Genomic DNA, 20497 nt, shown 5'->3' on the forward strand with positions numbered 1-20497 from the left:
CCCTGCGGTCCAAATGCATGACAATCTAAATTCATGATGTGAATTTGTTGAATGACAAGTGATAAGAAAACAGCAACACCAAGCTTGAAGCTGTAGGATTATATTTGGATGTGCTCGAAGCTAGGATCGTGCCAGTGCACAGGGATGCCAAAGAGTGCTACGGTGTTAAGTGCGCTATGAACGCGTTCTTTGACCATGGGCAATGGAACTTGCACAAATATGAGAGAATATGCGACATAATTTGAAACACAAACTCGCAATCCCTGCATTATGAAGAAAAATAAAAAATCACGAAATAAAAGGAATACAATGAACCGTCAACATTTGAAAAAAAAGATGGTCGATAACTTTAAATAATGAACATAAAAACAAACGGCAACCAAATCACACCGAGAGCAAAAAGCCGAAGCATTCCGGTGAAGCCATGGCACAGTTTAGGTAGGCCTGCCCTGGCTAGAAACTAACCTGCTGGTTCATCATGTAGTGCGGCTGTTGGGCCATCGGTAAATTCATCATCGACTGGTGGCCGACGCTCGAGGCGTTGTGCGTCGCACTTAGCCCGTGCTGCTGCTGAGCCATGCTCATGTGCGATTGTTGCTGCTGCTGTTGCTGTTGTTGCTGCTGCTGGTGGTGTGTTAGCATCTGCTGTTGCGAGTTCATCGGTATCATTTGGCCGTGCAGATGGGAAGTTGCGGTTTGGTGTTGCTGCTGTTGCGACGAGACCGATACTTGTCCGGGATGAAGATTTTGATGCTGATGGGACATTTGCATCATAGCCTGCGTAAAGGTGCAACAGAGGGCGGAAGATACGAGGAAGTAAATTAGTGGACGAGGCATTACTATCGGAATAGCGAGTGCACGCGGGGAGCGGGCGAAAGAAAGACGATAATTCGAGGAACGCCGTGACAGGAATCTAGGAGGTTGATCGTTGGCTGGTGTAGCGATTGGGAAAAAATGTAATGGTTGATGGTGTTTGTTTTAGTGTTGATATACCGCGTGAATTGAGGGCTTCTCTCCCACAAGCTAAACAAAACAAGCACACAACGTGCTCTGATTTCAAAAGATACAACTGGCTGCGTACCTACATTTCGCGGATGCATTGAAAAGACCGCAACCCAAAACACACAGCTGCTGTCAATGTGACAGCCGCAGCCATGATAGATGAACGCTGAGTGAATTCAACCAACAAGTTGAACGTCAAATATCACGCGACGCACTCTCATGGTCATCTGACAACAACCGGCCATCGATGCGTTTGAAAGAGCGAGAAGGCACCATTTGTTGCCTTGAATGTTCTGTACAACATACACGCACACATACACATGCAGGCCGGTAGCGGCTGATGCCGCTTTCGAAGAATAACACGCATAGCGAGCGCCAGAGGGGCAAAAAAGAGAAAGACACCATAAAATCCGTTGGCCGGATCCATCGAAGAATGCCATGCGAAACACACAAAGCAGCCAATTAAGAAAAAAAAAAGGTTCTTGCATCCCTCGAGAGACTAAGCCGACAGACGCGATTTTTGAAACAACCTTCAAACCGCAAGCGAATGAGTATTCATGTAGCTTGACCCTCATACCTTCCTCAATCAAATTTCAGCCTTTTCTTGAAGATGAACTTTCCCCTAGCACGTGAGAACGCGTCCCTCAATACAAGGCCCCAGCACGTCAACCCGTCACACAACCGAAAGCAAGGGAACACATACATGCAAATTCAAAAGCCGCTTGAAGGCCCACGCGACCTACCAGGGCCCGAATAGCGTCCTTCCGGGTTCTCCCCACAGGAGTTTGAAGTTTGATGGTCGTTCCTCCCACGATTGATGCTAAACCGGTGAAACTTTTCACTTTAATAAACCCGCGCGACGCTTCGAATCATGCACTTGCAGTATTCTGTCCGAAATCACCGGAAAATGAGGCGAACACTCAACACGCGACTGCCGCAACACACAAAAGGGCAACTGGACACACTACCCAACCGTGTAAGCGCACAAATTTCGTTTGCGGCGTGTGGAAAGCAAGAAAAACAAAAGGACAAACGCCGCTAAAACACGGGCCCGCGTTCCTAGTGACGGCCACGACACTTCTGCCGGGTACGATTTTCGCTCGAAATCAAACGGCTCACGAATACTAGCACGTGCAAGGTTCGAGCCTACAGCAAATTGGCCCACTGAGTGCGAGAGTTCACGCGTGCTTGCGTGTGTATATATACATATGTGTGTGTATATGGTTGCATGTGTACGAAGTGTGTGTGTGTGTGTGTTAAAAAGCAGCATACCACTGAACCAGCGCTACCCAAAATCCCAGCCAGTACTTAAAATACACACAAAATACACATTAAACACTCAACCAAAGGCCCAAGCAGCCAGCCTATGTATACGAATGACGGCCCGCAGGCACGCTATGCCTTTACGATGAAGATAACTCTCACGCACACCACCGCAACAGCCAACGTGTGCCGGGTCGGCGCTCTTGCATACATCTGTCTCACTCCGAGCACTCACTCTCTGTTCCTCGCTCTCTCTCTCTCTTGCTTGTGCGCGCGCCCTGTAGTGTGAGTGCGCAAGGCCTTCTTCTATATAGAACGTAATTTTATATCATGTGCTCGGAAATTAAATGGAATCCATTTAAAGACGGCATACACAAACAGTAATACATAAGGTAGCAAGCGCGGGAATCGGACGCGAGAAGGGTAGCTGCTGGAGCGGGAGGGAGGGGAACGAGAGAAACATCTCACAAACAACGTTTTCAATTTTACTTCCAATTTCAACCTTCAACATGGCGCTCTTTCTCGCTCACTCGTTCGCTTGCTGTCATAGCACTGTCTCTTTCTCTCTTTCTCTCTCTCTTTTTCTCTCTGGCGTGCGCGCGCGCTTCCCCCACCAACCATGTCACTCTCTTGTACTAAGCTACCCGCGCTCTTCGCACACTCCCCTCGTGCTGTCTCACCCTCTCCGTCATCGTTCTACACAAATAACCACTTTATCCTTATATCTCTGTTTCCCCTCGCCTGCCGTCACCCTCCCAGCTTACCCTTCCGCCCTTCCACTCCACACAACAATATAATGTCATTCCGGGATCTTCCATACCATCAAAGAATGTATTTTGATTTATTTAATCTGCTGTTTTATTACTATTTGAATTCATTCGGTAATTCTAAAATATTACGTTTTTGATGCCGCGTGTGAGCTGGAGGGAACACCAACACTAAGTGGAAGGGGGACGGGTAGGGCGCAGGCAGCAAGCGAGGAAAGAGCAGGAGAAGGGGGGGAGGGCATGTGTATTCGAAAGACATCCATTGTGTTGCCCTTTGGTACAGAATGGCGCGTTTCGTGCGCAGAGGCTGCCATACCGAAGGTTGCTAGACAAAAGTACGTCCTCTCCCTTCTCACCCACCCCTTGCTCAACCCACCCTCCACAACCGGGTCACTCTCCCACCCGCACCCTACCGCACTTAAATAGGGTGAAAGGGAACGATTGTGCAGCAGTAAAGTGGAAAGGGCAGCCCGGCTTGGGAGGACACGAGAGGTAGTATTGTTGAGTGGAGGAAAATGGTCGTTTCTTATCTGCTTCTTATGTCAAATTGAAGACGGCTACCCCACCACCGGTTCGCCCTTCGCCCTTCGTCCTTCGCCCTCCCACCCACAGAAGGAAGAGATGATCCGACCAAGGTTGCTAGAGACGAGAGGCCGCCTCACTTATGTAACCCCCAAAACCTGCCTCCCTTCCATCGGCACCGGGTGGTGTGTGTGTGTGTACCTTCGCGGGGGGGGGGGGGGGGGTGTACGTTCCCACCCATCCCACCCATGATACCTCCTCCTTCACCCCCTCCACCCCCCACCCCCACGATCCACGCACATATCGAGCATAACGCGCGTGTAACGAGCATTTCGGAAACGCACACGGACGGGTGAGGGAGGGTGTTCGCGAGGGATATTATTTATTCGTGCTATTGAGAAAACAACAATCTCCGCCAGACCCCTAGCAGGTATTGCCATCCCTTCGATCCCACCGCTCCTGGTCGGCCAACGGCACAGAATTCGAACCCACGGGCATCGGTTCGGTAACGGAGAGGTATAAAAATATAAATAGATATGGGGCCCCCATCATCATTACGCTCATATCTGTTATTCAAATATTGACACACAGTGATGCGCAATAGTATGGCAGCAGCAGGCCTCCGCGCGCTAACTGAGGGAGAGAAAGAGCGAGAGAGCACGCGAAATAACCTTGGCTGCGTAATACACACGCCGCTGCGAAAGGAGGAAAACCCTGCCCGGCTGCTCACGGACGAATCCTTGACAACTCAGTGTGGACTCACACAAACGCAGCGTTTACAGGTGGTGTGCTACAGTATCGAACAGTTCTTTTTTCCCACCACCACCAGCCCAGCCCTCCTGTCCCTCAATCCCCCGCCAATCAACACATGAATGCGCAAAATAATTCCATCCCATCTCCTATTCCCTTTAATGACGCGGGGCTTCATTAAATTATTTACGACAAAAAAGTGCGCGATTTTCGCGAAATGCGATTCACTTTCACCCCCCAACAAGCGTGCGAGGACGAGCTGAACGCGCTAAGGACGCGAGAAGCGAGCATGTCCTCTCGATATCACACGCGCGCACACATACACTCCCACACACGCGTTCCCGATACGGCGAACTGACAGGGATTTGTTTTGCTCCGCTCGAGCAGTAAATGAATTGACAAATGATACTCGATCGCGTGGCGTACGCCGGCAGAGGTACGAGAGAGGTGCCCTGATTCCACACAAAAAAGGGACTGCGCAATGCTGGGACGTTCTAAGGACATTCATGGTAGAATGCACAACCGAAGAAAAACACCTTGCCGATACGCTGAGAACTTCTAGCAGTGCGCGTTGTTGACGCACATTGGGCGAGCTACCCTGCAGGGGTCTAATCCTCTCGAAGGATTAAGCGATCAGGGTACTTTGTACGTGTGCGTGTACACGATCAGGCCGCAAGATGGAGTGAAACACGCCATGACACAAATTGGTGCGTCCACTTCGGAAGTCAGTTCCCGTGTCGATGTTATCGGGATCGAGAAAAACGGCACGGAAAACTGGAGGAAAAACAGGAGCCACGGAAAATAGATAGTGTCAGCTACATTCGAAGGCTCTCTAAATCGCACGCGGCAACTCGCAAGGCTTCGCTGACGGCCAGGGAACGACAAAAATGTATTGATTTCTCTTCCACGGGGCGCAGAATTTCGCTCGTTCGTAAGCTGACGAGCGACATCGCGCGTTATCATTAATCATCTCTCTGGCGCCGGGAACTCAGGAAACGGACGGATAAGCTCTTCATTGTGTAAACGCAAATAAAACAACGCGCAACACACTGGCCATAATGGCCGCAGCACGCCGAGGTCGAATGTGTGTTTGATCTTCTTGATGAAAAATAAAGTCGATAGATAAGTCGGGGGTGGAAAGAAAGAAGAATCTCTCTCAACTAGGGCAACGGCCCCTGCTATATAAGGGGCAACAACCAGTTGCCCGGAAATTTTCATGTTGCTGGCAGCCTACAGTCGTAGCCGGGGCACAAATGTTTCTTAAGGGAGCCATTTGACGCAAACGACTACGGCGATCACGTAATGCTTGATAAAAGTGTAAAAAATGACTCACAAAATCTTAAACAGGTTTTTCACAGTCGTTAGGTCAAGAGAAACCGCTCTACTAACGGCATACCATACCACACACCGTGGAGTTGTTGAACTATTTGCGCTCTTTTGTTTTTGCTTTAGAAGTGGCTGGAAATGGGAGTCGGGACATTTAGAAAAGGGTGTTGTTTAATAAGACTACTCCTCCTACTTTTCCCCGTGCTTTTCTCTTATTTTCACGATTTCATACCCGCAAGATAGGATTTAGAAAATGAGAAGAGCAAAACGAACATTCGACGCAGGATTCGATCCCATTCCTTTGCCGTTATAAAGACCCTCGTTGGTGCGTTTACGCACTGCGCCACTGGGCATTACGCTCGAGAGGAATGTTCAAATTGTATACGATTCATTACCAAATCTTTCCATAGAAAAACAGAAGCTTGCGGTAGGGAAAACAATATCCCAAACCTATCCAACCTATCAGATAGGCTGATTAGCCATCGTACACCGCTTTGATCAACCTGCAACATGACAAAAAAGGACCAAGGAGTACGTACCTGCTGGGATGGTTTGTACGACGATGCGTACGACGGCGCATAGTTTGAGTGTTGTTGTTGCTGCTGCTGTTGCAGCCCTTGCATGTGCTGCAGGTGACCGGGGGCTTGCGCAACGGACGGTCCGTTCTGCGGCGAATGCTTCGAGTGGTTCACCAGGTGATTGTTCTGCTGCTGTTGGTGCGGATGCGACTGGTGTGAGTGTTGTTGCTGCTGCTGCAGCGGATGCTGCTGGCCGGCCGAGGGCTGTTGCTGCTGCTGGTGGTGATGCTGCGGCTGCTGTGGTTGCTGCTGCGGCTGCGTTTGTTGTTGAATCGTTGGTTGTGGTGGTGGGGAATAGATTGATTGTTGCGGTGATTGTTGCTGCTCTCCTTCGGTTCCCTGTGGTCGATGGATGCGTTGATAGTTGCGTGGGTGGCGTAGTTGATGTCGTGTTGCCGTGACGGTGGTGGCGAGAAATAAAAGAACAAAACGCACATGGTTTAACGACGCATTCGAGCGGGATTGGGCTGGTGGGGCAGGACAAGTCATCCTGGCGGCTTACCTTTGACACTAAACTCGCCCGGTAGGCGGCGAGCGCCTTCAAGTAGTCCTTCTTGGCGGCTTCCGTTTTCTTTTTATACACCTGCGTACGGGAGGCAACGAAAGTGGCAGTAGAAGAAAACAGAAAAATACGATGAAATAAAAGAAAACTCAAACGACCCTGCGACCTGGTCGCCTGCGAAACAACCGAAACTCCACAGCTTCCAGACGGGCGTAGAGCCCCAGGCGGACGAGAGGAGCGAACAACGGGCCCTTCCACCCTCGACCACGAAGGGATTCACATGAAAGGCACGCGAGCAGAAAACCAATACGCCATACATTACATCGGAATTGGATGAACGAAGGAAGGAGGATGAACGAACGGCAGCAGCAGGCGGGGGAGCAGAGGAAAAGGGAAGCATATCTCGCAACAACATCGCACATTGGAGTTCCCCCGAAAAAGGATGACACACCAACCAGACCGATGGGGCGCAGGAATGGCTGCCGTGGGGGTGTGTGAAATGTCATTAAAGAAGAACAAAAACAAAATAATGACAGCAGTGACAGAAACGAAACGAGACGCAAGATAAAACCCACGGGCAGCATGTGAAGAAAGGAGCATGCGAGAGAAAGAGAGAGAGAGAGAGAGAGAGAGAGAGAGAGAGAGAACGTGTGTGTGTGTAAGGGGGGGGAGGAGATGAAAGAAGAAAAAGACGAAAAAGCACACGAGCCATGAAACGAAACGCGCGCGCACGAAATGATGAGGAAGTAAAAGAGTGATTCTCATCTTGAAAATTAAATTGAAAAACTTTGCAAATGTTTCCACTCTCCCCGCTACTACCCGCACCACACTCCACCCTCTCGCCCCCACCCCTCTCCCCCCATAAGCCCATCGTCAAAAACGCTGGTGTATGTCTATCTCGTGCCGTCTTTTCTCTTTTTGCCCGGCCTCTGCTCGCCCGGCTGCATACATAATGGTTCGGGGCGTACGAAGAGAAGAGCTCTCAAGCAGCAGAAGTAGAGACTAACAGAGGAGGTTCGAGGCTCCATCTGACGACAGAAGCGAGGGGGGCTTCTCGTTGGAGAGGTAGAGTTGAGATGAAATGGAATCCCTCCTAAAAGGGTGGGACAAGCGTTTGTACACACTGTGACACTGCTGGCCGTGCTGCGTGTTTGAAGGGATGGAAAGGGCTTTGAGGAAGAGTGGGAGAGGGGGGAGGACGAATGGGGTTTGGGGGGGGGGGAGTAAAGGGACAGAGCTGGGACGGGGAAGGGTGGAGCAATAGCATTTTCTCCTCCTGGCGCATGGATGGAGCAGTGCGGGATGATTCCCTACGATTCCTGTGCCGTGCGTGTGCGTGTGTGTGTGTGTCTGTTTCTCTGTACTTTACTACCACCAGCCTCCTGCGTTTCCCCCCCCCCCCACCCCTCTCTCTCCCCCATGGTACAATCCTACCCGGACAGCAGCACATTCATTTCGCAAGGATAAGAACAGATCTCGCCGATTCTCGAGGATGGGGAGGACGACTAGCTGTGAGAGGACGACCGGGACGAAGAGACATGTGTAACTGGAAAAGGGCGCATGCCCCAGGCTTCAGTGGGGGGGGGGGGGGAGGACGAGAACCAGGGGAGGATGCGAGCTGGAGGCGCTGCTGTTCCGTTTCGTTTCGCTGCGAACATGATGTAAGACTTTTTCGACGGCCATAGGGGAGAGAGCCGGTTGTTTAAACGAAAATTTCACAATATAAAGCTCATCATAAAGAACCGGCAACACACCACAATCGCGCACACACACGCACACATATACACATGAATACTTGCACACATACGCCATCTTCTCCAGGAGGAGTTGGGTTGGAGATGAATCGTTATGTTATATAGGTACGAAACGACATACGAACAGAGCAAATAAAATTGCATACACTGTTCACTAACGTTCGGTTTGGGTGGGTGGTAGGGGGTGGGTTGGGGTGGGGGAGGAGGTTGCTCGGGAGGAGTGAAGTGGGATGGAAGACGGGCGGGGAGTGCAGTTTGGGTTATTTGTTTTCCTCTTCATCTCGACGTGTATGTGTGACCAAATTCGTGTGCTGCCTTGTTAGTTGTTGTTTTACTCTTCTATCTCGCTCACTCGCTCACTCTCTATTGCATCAAAGATCTCTCTCTTTATCTCTCTCTCTCTCTCTCTCTCTGTCTCTCACATTTTCTCCCTCTCGCTCTATTATTACTTTCTATTGCGTTTGAGTTGTTTCCTCGAAACAGAATAATTGAACGTGAGAGACGAATGTTAGCAGGGAGGGAGGGAATGTGTATCGGTGGGTGGTGGGAACGGAAAGGGATACTTTGTTCCCATAACGGTGCCGGAGTCCACCACCCCCACCACCCACCCAACCAACCCCCACGATGAGATGAGTGTTGTTTGTTTTGTTTGGAACATCGCCGGAATATCGCGCTCACTTCCCTTTGAGCTGGCCGGAACCGTCGTTAGGTAATCGGATTCCGATTGCAGGCCCTCTCTGCCCCTTCCCTGTTTTTCCCATAACACAACACTCCCTCCCCACGCCTCCTCCCGCCCCCTGCGGTGGCCGTAATGAGACGCTCTTGTGCAGAAGATTATTGCAGATTCAATTGAATTTCGTTTCCTTTAGAAAAGGATTCCCCGGGGATGCGGGATTGTGGCGAGGCCGGGGGTGGGTGGCTGCGAGAGAACGAGTGAGCAAGAGAGAGAGAAAGAGAGGGGTTGAGGGCACACGTCTTTGTACTTCTTAGTGATGCCAACTCGGGCAGGAAGGCAGAGGATCAATATTTGCTCCAAGAACAGCTCGACGACGACGCAGCGCTAGAAATTCGAGCTTCGAGAGGAAAACAGAGAGCGAGAGAGAGAGCGGTAGAGACAGAGAGAGAGAGAGAAAGAATGTGTGTGAGTGTGTATGAGGGGGAGCTTTCGTCATCGTGTGTGCCCGTTGGAACGCGGAAAAGGTACGCCCAACCAAAGCCCACCCACTCAACATCACCCCCTCTCTTCTCTTTTATCTACCAACCCCTCCCACCTGGCTCCTCTTCTCCTACCACCCACTCCCACCCACCCCCTTGTTTCCTTCTACTCACTCGGAGTGTGGCTCGAGACAAACGGAGCATGTTTTCGATTCGCTCTCGCGTCCATGTTTGGTAATGTTTTCGTGTGTCGTGTAGCCTCCCCCTCCTTCCCCCACGACCACCCTGAACCACCCTTAAACTCCTCATCACCCAAAACAACCCCACTTGCCTAGCAATGGGTTTCAGGGAAGAAAAAAAAACACCAAACGATTCCGACTGGTTTAGATAAAAATTAGCAGCGAAACCAATGGAAAACAAACCCCTCTAAGGAAAACTGTCCGCACACACACACACACACCCTTTGGACCAGGGAGATGGTTCGGGTCGCGGTGAAGATGAAGGCGAGTCGCCAAAGGAATATAAAAGCTTAAAAGACGTTCTGTTTTTTTTTTCTCCTCAAGACAAACTTTTGCGCAACAAAGTTCAAGACGTAGCCCTCCTGCTCTCGCTTGCACAGTAGTAACAAGAAGGATGACTTCGAACGTAACGAATCCCTGACGTCTGATGGGATGGAAGTCGCACAAAAAAAAGCGTCTCACTTAATCTTTAAGTTGGCGACAAAAGTGAAGAAATACGAGAACAATCAACTTAGCTGGCGCTCCCAGGCTACTAAGTTTGTTGAATCTCGCCTCAAGAAAAAATAATAAACGAAGACTAGCACAGCACAGCCTCGATTTTTAATATAAGAAACGCGAAGAACAAAAATCGCAACAAAAATTTGATTACCTTCAACCATCGAGAGCAAGGGGCCACAAGAAGGGAGATGGAATGGGGGGGAGGCAAAGAAAAAAAGGGCGCAAATTCAGCGAAACGACAGGGAAGGTAGGAAAAAGCACACGAACATCCACACACACAAATAAAGAAACGCAAGAATTCCAATTCCGTTCGTTCCGTATCATATAAAAATGAATATGAATTTGACAGCAGAGGGAAAAACGATAGAGCGAGAGAGAGAGAGAGAGAGAGAGAGAGAGCTAGAGAGAAAAGAGCAGAAGAAAAACCCAATCCATATCCATCGCGCATGGGGTGAGGACTACGGGTGGATGAGCTGGGTGAGGGAGCGGGGAATTGAAAAAAAAACAGTTGGATAGCCAAAAACGGAAACTAGATTTCTCGTAAAATTGCCCATAAAACATCATCACAACTAGCGAGCGGTGGTGGAAAAGCGAGGAAGGGAGCAAGGGAAGGGGGAGGGGGTGGAGATTTTTTGATAGATAATGTTGATGGATTTCGAAAACTGGATCTAACGAAGCATGCTAAGGGGTTTGAAAGGGGGTGAGAGGGGAAGCCAAAAACAAACCCCCGACCAAATAAAAAAAAAGAAAGTACACCCCAAAAATGGCGCCCAGAAAAGAGCGCGCGTGGAAGAGAAAACTAACAATCGAGCGAACGGAACCACGCACAGTTGTTCGTTGAATCTTTGAACAGACCTAAGATGGACACAGGCACACATACACACGCACACAGAGCCACACAATCACTAGCGGGAGGACAAACAAACAATAGGGCACCGAAATCGGGTGGTTTGGGTGGTTGATTAGAAATTTAAAAGCACCCCTAATAGCGGGAGCACATGGTGGCGGTGTGGTCAGATGGGAGAGGCTGGGTGAAAGGTGGTACCACACTTTCACCCTCCACCACCTTCCCCCACTTCGCCCGTGACCCCCTGGCGCCGGTCGTTGGGAAAATTGTACGTACATTTTTATGCTCCGTTGCCAGCACGTCCCACATGGAGGCGACGATTTTGGACACCTCGCCGAAGGATGCGTTCGGGTTTTGGCCCTTGATAGCTGCCTGCGTGTCGCGGAAAAACAGTGCATAGGCTGAGACGGGTCTGGAAAATGAGACAAGCGAGAAGAAGGCAAAAAGAAACGGAAATGAATTACGAGCGACACGAATGGGCGTTTTTCCGCACCCGGGAAAACCGCGTGTTGGTAGGGGAGAGGAAGGCGCGGAAGGGGCAGGCTCGATTTGATTGTGGTCCAGCCTGCTCCCTTCCAACCCGCACCACTCTCCCTCCCCTCCCCCCCCCTCCCCCCATACCACCGGCGGAATCACCCCTTTTTTTTGCCCGTGCTACTTACTTCTGCGGTTCGTTGGGATCTCGCTTTTTCTTCTTCTTCGTGACCTTCGGCTTCTTGGCGGCGGCGGCGGCAGCAGCGGCGGCAGCGGCGGCAGCAGCCGCAGCCGATGCCTTCATCCCAGGTGGCCCTCCGCCCACCAGGGCCTCCTCTCCGTACGAGGGCTCGGACGATGGGCGCTTCAGTGAATTCGCCTGTGCACGTGTACGGGTGTGTGCGTGTATGTGTGTGGGGGGAAAAGTGAAACGAAAAATAGGTCAAAAATCGGCCAAAAGCTAAGGGCTCGTTTAAGGGTGCGCAGGCGCGCAGGGGGCGGCGGGAGAAACACTCCCCGCACCCTCGAGTGCGAGTATCCTTTTTCTTTTCTTTTTTTTTGTTCTTCTTTTGCTGCTCCTGCTATCCTTTCCGCCCTCGGGTGTGATGCACACGAAAGGGCAGTCAGGCAAGGGGATGGACGACCTCCCACACTCTACCCCACCCCCACCCGCCCAGAGAGGGTGTTTTCATCCCCCGAGGGAAGGTCGTCGTCGTTGTCGTCGTCGTTGAGCGCGCCCTCGCGAAGGGCAATTATTTATCGAGCCCTTTTCTCGCCCAAAGCCACAGGTTTCAGCCCGCCATCCCGCCACCCACGCCACCCACGCCACCTACCGGAATCGTGTCGTCGCTGTCGTCGCTGGTGGTGCCATTCTCCGTACCCTGCCCGACACCGTTCTGGGGTGGCGAACGTCCTATGAAGCTGTGCGCGTTTCCGGCGACGAGTTGTTGCTGGTGTTGCTGCTGCTGCTGCTGCTGGGGCGACAGCTGTTGCTGCTGCTGGGTGGGGGGCACCATCGAGGGGGACTGCTGGGGGGGCTGCATCACGTGCAGCGTGGGGTTGTTGTTCGGACTAGCGTTCAGCTGGTGGTACGTCGGTTGGTTGGGCGACTGTAGCGTGTACGGGCTGAAAAGGGAGGATGGAAAAGAGCAGAGAGGAGGCACACGAAGGCGCGTGAGTAACGAAAATCGCGAACGCGAAAGGATGAATAAAAAAAACAGGGCACAGCACACACACACGCAAAAAGGGATCGGAGGCTTCAACGAGAAAATGCTGGCGCGAAAAAAAAAGAGCGCAAAAAACTCGTGGCGCGCGCGTGTTCTCGCGTGTGCGCACACACACACACGCACACGCACGTGTTCACGCCTCCGGAAGAAAGGGTCGGAGCGCAAAGGGTGCGCACGGGTGGTGGTGGTGGAGAGGAGCAAGGGCACGAAAAACCGCAGGGCATCGGTTGCGATCAGCTGGGCTGTCTCGCGCGCGTACTCGCACCTTCTCTTCTCTTCTCTCTCTCTCTCTCTCTCTCTCTCACACACACTGACGGTCTCTCTCACTCACTCCTGGGGTTTGGGGCCTTTTTTCCTTCCTTCCTTTTTTTTTTTGCTTTGTTTTTCGGAATTTCATTCACACGCCGGCACCCTTTTTTTTTCGTCGTTGTTGTTGCGCCTCCCTTTTTTGCCACCACCTAACCGCCCGGCTAGACGCCGGTCGAACAGGAGGGCGTGTGGCGTAGCGGGGGGTCCACCCCCGGGGGAAGTGTTTATGGTGTGATGGTGGTTGGGGCGGGTTTGTCTCGTCTCGGAGGGCTGCTCGCGTTCGCGCGCCACCCCGCGGTCAAATGCGCGGAGCAAAACAAAATAGTAAAAAAGGCGCGCACGCTACGGGATCCCCCTCGCAGGGTGTTCCCCTCCCCCCCTTCCGCACTCCCCGCTTCCCTTCCTTTCCCTTTCAACGCACCCTTACGGAAGGGTTCCACGTGGGCAAACCCTCCGTCGGTCTGACACCTGAGACGAGGGAGGCGGGAACCAGGGAAGCAGTGGAAGGGGAGGGGACCCTAACCGCGATGTCCTTACGATGGGGCAAGGTTACGCCTGTTGCGTAATCGGTGACACATCGGGTCGAGTTCATCGGTGTGTGTGTGTGTGTGCGAGAGAGAGGAAAATCCCACCCACGATAGTGGAGAAAAGGGCGCTTTTTTTTTCGACGCTGTGCCACCGAACCCGTGTAGGGGAGGCAATAAATCTGCCGCTGAGCTTCTGAAAACTACAAACAACCGGTTGCGGGTCCAAAAAAATAACCACCAGTTGCAGGGGCTTCGATGTTGTTCGGTGGGCAGTTATTATTAGACGTGAGATGTCAGGTTTTGAAGGGGGCGTTACAACCACCTGACAGATGTGCGTGTCAATTAATGCGATCCAAAAAACGCACCAGAAAGCACCTGCAGCAAACAGGTCTAATAACAGGTGTTCTATCAACAAGCTCTTGAGAGATATCACAAGACAAGTCACCTGTCAAGTTATCCAAAACGTCAAAGTCTATCTCAGAATCTGTCTCCTGAGCAAGGCCTGAATGTTCTGGGAATTAAAAGGCTTTCTACTAGCTTATTATCGCGCGTGTTATATTCCGTGTCACAAAAGCGTCCAAAAACCTATCGATATATTCTCGACAAACTACTCGTCGGGTAGTACCTGTGATGGTTCAAATCCTGATGCCACTGGCCGTAACTCGACTGCTGCTGTTGCTGTTGCTGCTGATCCTGCAGCATTCCTACCATATGGCCCGACTGTTGCTGAGAGCTGCTGTGCATCTGATACTGCTGCTGATGTTGATGATGCTGCTGCTGTTGCTGCTGCTGCGGTTGCTGCTGCTGTTGCGGTTGCTGCAGGTGATTGTTCATCGACTGGATATCGAACTCATCGTCCCCGAACGAGGGCGTATGAAATGTCTGCGAATGAGTGAAAGATCCCAAAGGAAATTGAAAGTTAGCGTCAGGTGTTCTGCTCTGAAGTGACGTCCACGTCATAACAAATCCCTTGTCCCTGTTTCTGGTCCATTTTCTCACGTCTATATCCTCAAAAAGCCGCAACTCCTTCGTACGCACACCTGCAGCTGTAGCACAGAAGGAGCTGCACCCTGAGCCCGCTGATAAAGCCGGTTATTTATTTGTTTGCCTTGCGGTAGTGTTGTGAGTGGCGCCGTAAATCATCCCACGGTTCGAGCTTATGCAAATGTGCCGCCACTCGCTTCTGGTCCGGGAGGTAGGGCAATTGAATTTTAATCTGGCGTTAATTTTTAATTGAATAAAGCCATCAAATCGAATGGCACCACGCTACCGGACGGCGGGATATGCGAGGCCATAGCGATGACATTAGCCGCGATGACGGAGACGTCACCCGGAGAAACACACCTCGGTGCTTCGGCCAACAGGCACGCCCAGTCATCAAGAAAGTCGGTTACAGACAGGGTGCATTTTGTTTTTCTCGCCCCCCTTACCCGCGTTGTTTCCCCCGTTTTATGGACAGGACAATAAATGCAAGCAGTGGAAGTTTTTTTACGAGCTCAATCGACTTGACAAGGCGCGTAACCGACGCCTTCGGGAAGCTTTAGACGTCTCGCTCGGATGCATGGAGAAGCAGTAAAAATTCGTACCCAACTACGCAAATAAATATTCCCTTCTCCCACCGACACCCCACTCAACGAGATGTTGCTGACGCCCCCTGTTAGCCAACCCCTTTGCTGCACATTACTTCTGCATCAAGGCGCGCATCGGAGTTTTGTTATTATTCTCCGCCCCATTCATTTTACGACCGCCACCGGAGATGCATTTTTGCACTCAGTGCAAAGTGTTTTGCCGGTCTGCGGTCCGGAACCGGGGGGAGAGAGGCTGGTACCGGGATGTCCGTAAAACTGAGGTGGAAAACCCCGGAAGCTGATGCACCGCCGTTATGATAGCTCCAGATACGTCCGGACGTTGTTAAACCTGCTCGCGTCTGTGCTTTGCTCGCCTGCTAACCACACCGAGCCTTTCTAGTACGAGCGATAAACTGTGCGAAACTTAATCCAATCGGAAATTTTATTTAAATGCGCTATTTTATTCCGTTCAATGTCTGATTGAGGGTGGGCTACTCTGCTTGCATCTAGCCAGCTGTCTATGCATATTTTCTACGCGAGTCTTGTTCCACATCTTCGTCACACACTGGATGAGATGCAATGTGCAAGCTTGCATGATGAACGTAACGAGCCCTGGGAATCGATTCGATACGTGGTTCAATGTGAGCATTCGCAGAACTCGTAAAAAAACCCATGAGTAAGTGGTTCGCACAGTTTCCGACGTTGGAGTTTCGTGTCTGGTTTGGCTATCAAAATGATGATCTGTCAGTCTGACAGAACAACGCCAATGTCCAGACACGGTGTACGCGGTGAACTCTCAAATTTTATGTCCGATTTCGTAACACCAGCCCGGATATTCCAAAGAAGCGATTTTCGAGACATTTGAAGAGATCCTCCATATACTAGGCGTACGGCTGATGAAGTTCAAACCCGCAAAACCTTCCCCGTAAATGACCAGATTCAAAGGTGTTTTAATGCTCCCGAGGACGTGGTTATACCATCCACGCATGGAAGCAGAAAGAAATCAACTCCACTAGACATAAAAGCAGATGGCACGGCACTATGTTGAAAGTAACACGAAATGTTACTTCTGTTCGCACTTTACGGGCACATTAAGGGCAATGCTTCCCGGGATACACGTTGGTCGGGAAGAACCGCATCAAGCATGTACTGCTGATACCCTTTCCGCACTCGCGAACCCTTCCTCTCTCTATCCTGCTAATGTTTTCTCCGTAATCGGATTAAACAATAATATCTGATAATTCCGCTGCGCTAACCAGAGTGGAGTGTAACGTTTGTCAAGCTAAACCCGTTCATGCGACCGGTTTAAGGAGTTCAGAGGAATTGAGAGTGAGTAGAGTGGCAAAAGGAGGAACACACAATCGCAATCCACAACGCAAAGTAGGTCACAGCAAACGACGTATTCGAGGGAATACTGAGCAGAACCATTTCTTCTTGCTAGTCGCTCGCAACCTTCCTCCCCATCGGGGAAAAGCGATGAGTTTGAAGAACAAAGCTGATAGCTAAGACCAGAACCAGACCAGAAACATTACTCGACAACCCAACTGGGGCGCACTTGTGCAAATGGTTCCAAGATTTACCGAGTGGGCGAGCGCGATGAGACAAGAAGGGGCCGCATCTGAAGCTCCCATTTTTTTTTCCGAAACAACGATATAAAAGCAAGATCATTTTGAGTTGTTCGAAAAAGTAATCCGATATCGATGCACATTTCCACAAGCGTTCTGCTGCAGGAAAACCTCCGGCAAATGTTGGTGAGTGAGCTCTCCTCCATCTTTATGCCAACTTCAGGGAGTTGTCCGAAGAATCGCAACGTACGCAAAATGCCAAGAGTCTGCAGTAGAATTAATGGACGTAAAAAAAGCTCCCCAAGCCTGCGTTCCTGCCGAGCTAAGCAGAAGATAACGCCGCATGCGGATGACAATTTTATCAACGCGATCAACGGAGCACAGTTTTCCCGCTCGCAAGGGACAGGAATAAGGACACGAGGACGCTAGACGATCGCAGGCCCACACAGAGCACCAGCCGCATTAATGTAACGTCCTCTTAGTTGCCATGTAACGTCATTTCCAGCAAACAAACAAACGACCGAAAGAAAAACGCCCATCGCTGGGGTCGTTTCGCAAGAATCGTTCGATTAAAACCACGATTAAGTCAGCTATCGTGATGCGAAGCGAAAGAGGAAAGAAAGCCAAACATAACATGTAACTGCTGGTAGTTTCATTTACATTTTTTAAATCGAATCATTCGTGTGGCCTCTTTTTTTAGGTCGCAAACTGATTGGAGCTAGCTAGTGGCTTGAGGACGAACGGACGAGCAAACACCACCATCAAATATGTAGTGCCGGAATCGATTTTAAAACCTTCCCAACTCCCGTGTCCTGGGCGAGGCAAACGGTTCTCGGGTAAGTTGCAATATACCGTCGTGAAGGTATCATTACCAACAAATCGGTGTTCGGCCGCGTGTGGATTACGGCGCAATAAACGGGCCATGGCTAGCGAAACGTTTCCACGGAACCCTGCAGCCGTATTTCCAGGTACCATTCGCTACGAACCTGACTGTCAACCTCAAACAAGCTCTTTAAGCACGAATTTGACCTCCCCTTTTTGTCAGTCAGGGGGAACCCGATGACAGATTGAGTTCCGTCAGTTCGATCGTCGAGAGTTGGTGGGAGGGCGCGAATATTTCCGCGATGCCATTGTCCTCGGAAAAACGCAACACCATTTAGCAGCTCTTTTCAGCTCACTAAGGAGCAGCTAATTATCACCCCCTTACACAACTACCGCACGGATCGGTTAATGAAGTGAGCCGGCTCAAGGAAGGAGTTGTTGGGTGGTGGGATGGGAGGAGTGGGAGGAGGGGGCGAGTACAAAATGAGCACACTCGTAGTATTTTCTGGCTCACTCTCACCAAGGCGGCCTTTTACCGGTGTTCTCTTTTCCTCGCTTGCTGTTGTACGTGAAATCATTCTTATGATTGCCAGGCAAGTACATATTATGATTGTATCTTTATTTCAACTGCCCCCCCCCTCCCCCATCACCTCAACCAACCCACCTCCCTCCCTCCCCTAAAACACCCTACAAAACCCCCTTCACCACGGTAACTTCTCGGAACCCGTTCGGATGGAAACACAAATAAATATTTATGCACCACCAGCCAACCTTGGATGGCAGAGTGCGCGAAGGAAAACGAACGAACGGGTGCTGCACATATGCTCCCAGCCACACAGAGAGAGAGAGGGATAGAAGAGAAACAATAGTGGCCCATTGTGTCACGTCATTAGGTTGCAACAGGCTGGCATACAAAATCCCGCGCGCTCCAAAGTCCAAAACACCCATTTGCACTCCCACTCCCAGCAAGGTTTCCGCATATGCCCACACTTGCACCCGCGTGTGTGTGTGTGCATGTTTGTGCACGTGTGCTCCTCATGTGGGGCTGTCGGTGGGTTTTTCTGCTCGGAAACAAAGCACAGAAATATGCTGCATGTGCAGCATGCATAAATGCAATTCCATCACCCAACCACCGGTTCTCGCGCAATAGACGATGCAAGGGAGTGGGAAAAACGGGGCACGCGAGTGGAGGGGGGAAGGCGGCGGGGGGGTGCAAAAAAACTCAAACACACATACATAGAAGGTGAAGTAAGGCAATTGAAGCCTGACGTAGTGAGCAGGCGAGTGACGCGGGCGCGAGGAAACCGATACAGAGTTGGAAAACTCGGTGCGGTGAGAATATCATTTTCCGTTTCCTTCCCCACCCCCCCCCCCACCCCCAATCCCCCAATAAATTCCCCTTCCTCCCTGCTCCCTTCCCCCTCCGCCAAGCAACCGCCTTCAACCAAAGTAGCACGACGGGGGCCCTCGCGATTGAGGTCAATCATGTTTCGAGGAACCGATACGTATGCGGATAAGAAGAAAGAAAACTAGTGTACCAAAAGCCTTCGCTGTATGTGTGTGTGTGTGTGTACGTGTACGTGTACGGTTTGTATTCCGTATTGCACAGACACACAGGGGGGGGGGACACCCACACACACATATATATATATAGGAGAGGAGAACTGATGCAACAACGATCAAAATTGTTTGGTGGAAATTGCAATCGTTCAAAAAAAAAATCAAACCATCTCTGGGATGGTGAAGGAGGTGGCGCGTTTTTTTTTTCCCTTCCAAGGACAAACTTTCGGGCATCCTTCGTGTCACACATACGGCATAAACACACACACACACATTGCCAACGCGTTTGAGTCCTCAAACAAAACTACTTTTGCAATACCCAGGACACACACACAATTGGGGTCGCAAAAAGCAAAAGAAAACCAAAAGGGCTCCACTTCTTCTTCCCGTCGTCCCCCACAGACACACGCACACACCCACACACACAGAGAGTGCCGTGTCGTGACTGTTAATATTGCACACAGCTGCCCTCTTATCGCGGATGGATTTCTGCGCACCAGAGCACCGAGAAAAAGGCGAATGTAAATAGCACGGCAATGATGTGTAAGCACACTCTCGCTAAGTGCACCGTGCTTAAGATCTTGGAGGGATGGGGGGGGGGGGGTGGTTTGGAGGTGGAAAGTGGACGAAGGGGAGGGCGATTTCGGATCGGTATTGAGGCGCAGGATGGGCGAAGGGCGGCACAAGGAACGACAAGTAGATAGCGGAGACGATAAGATGGATAGGAAACGTGTCCCTCCCCCCCTCCCCCCCCTTCTCACCCTCCTGCGGGTGGCAGGAGTGGACCGGGGGAGGTGGTTCGGGGTTAGTAAGAAAATTATTTAGAAAGTGCTTGTTCGCCTCGTAGATAAAGCAAATAAATAAAAAATAAATAACAAAACGCAAAACGAAATAAAACACAGCACACAGAGTCGCCCTTCTGCCAGCGAGATAACGAGCTGTGGTGTATACATTTTATATACGTAATCAGACGATTGAGAGCTGGTGTTTCTCCTCGTCGTTCCCCCGGCCGTGCTCCTTCCCTTTCTTCCCCATCCCCACCCCCCCCCCTGGTCCTTCATCGTGACGGGATTCTCGGAATTGTGTTTTTGCTTGTTGCGTTTTTTTTCTCGTCCTTCATTTGTGTGTGTGTGTGTGTGTGTGTGTGTCTGTGTGTGTGCAGGGAAACGTGAACGATATCAACATAGAAAAAAAACAAGCACCATGAACAGAAGAAAATGGAAGGCGATGCGCGCTGGTTTTC

At 50.8% G+C, this 20497-nt stretch overlaps 1 protein-coding gene across 1 annotated transcript in view; it reads right to left on the bottom strand.

Annotated features, from left to right (window-relative positions):
* Window positions 1–20497, bottom strand: part of LOC128728439 (TOX high mobility group box family member 3-like) — a 39580-nt gene that overhangs the window by 4036 nt on the left and 15047 nt on the right. The window contains exons 2-8 of the mRNA XM_053822065.1: window positions 14365–14621; window positions 12502–12802; window positions 11866–12056; window positions 11480–11615; window positions 6711–6791; window positions 6170–6547; window positions 466–777 (exon numbers count right to left, since the gene is read on the bottom strand). Coding sequence (XP_053678040.1) covers window positions 466–777; window positions 6170–6547; window positions 6711–6791; window positions 11480–11615; window positions 11866–12056; window positions 12502–12802; window positions 14365–14621 — 1656 coding nt within the window. The remainder of the gene's footprint in view (window positions 1–465; window positions 778–6169; window positions 6548–6710; window positions 6792–11479; window positions 11616–11865; window positions 12057–12501; window positions 12803–14364; window positions 14622–20497) is intronic.

This window comes from Anopheles nili, chromosome X, assembly GCF_943737925.1.
Source record: "Anopheles nili chromosome X, idAnoNiliSN_F5_01, whole genome shotgun sequence".
NCBI classification, from domain to species: Eukaryota; Metazoa; Arthropoda; class Insecta; order Diptera; family Culicidae; genus Anopheles; species Anopheles nili.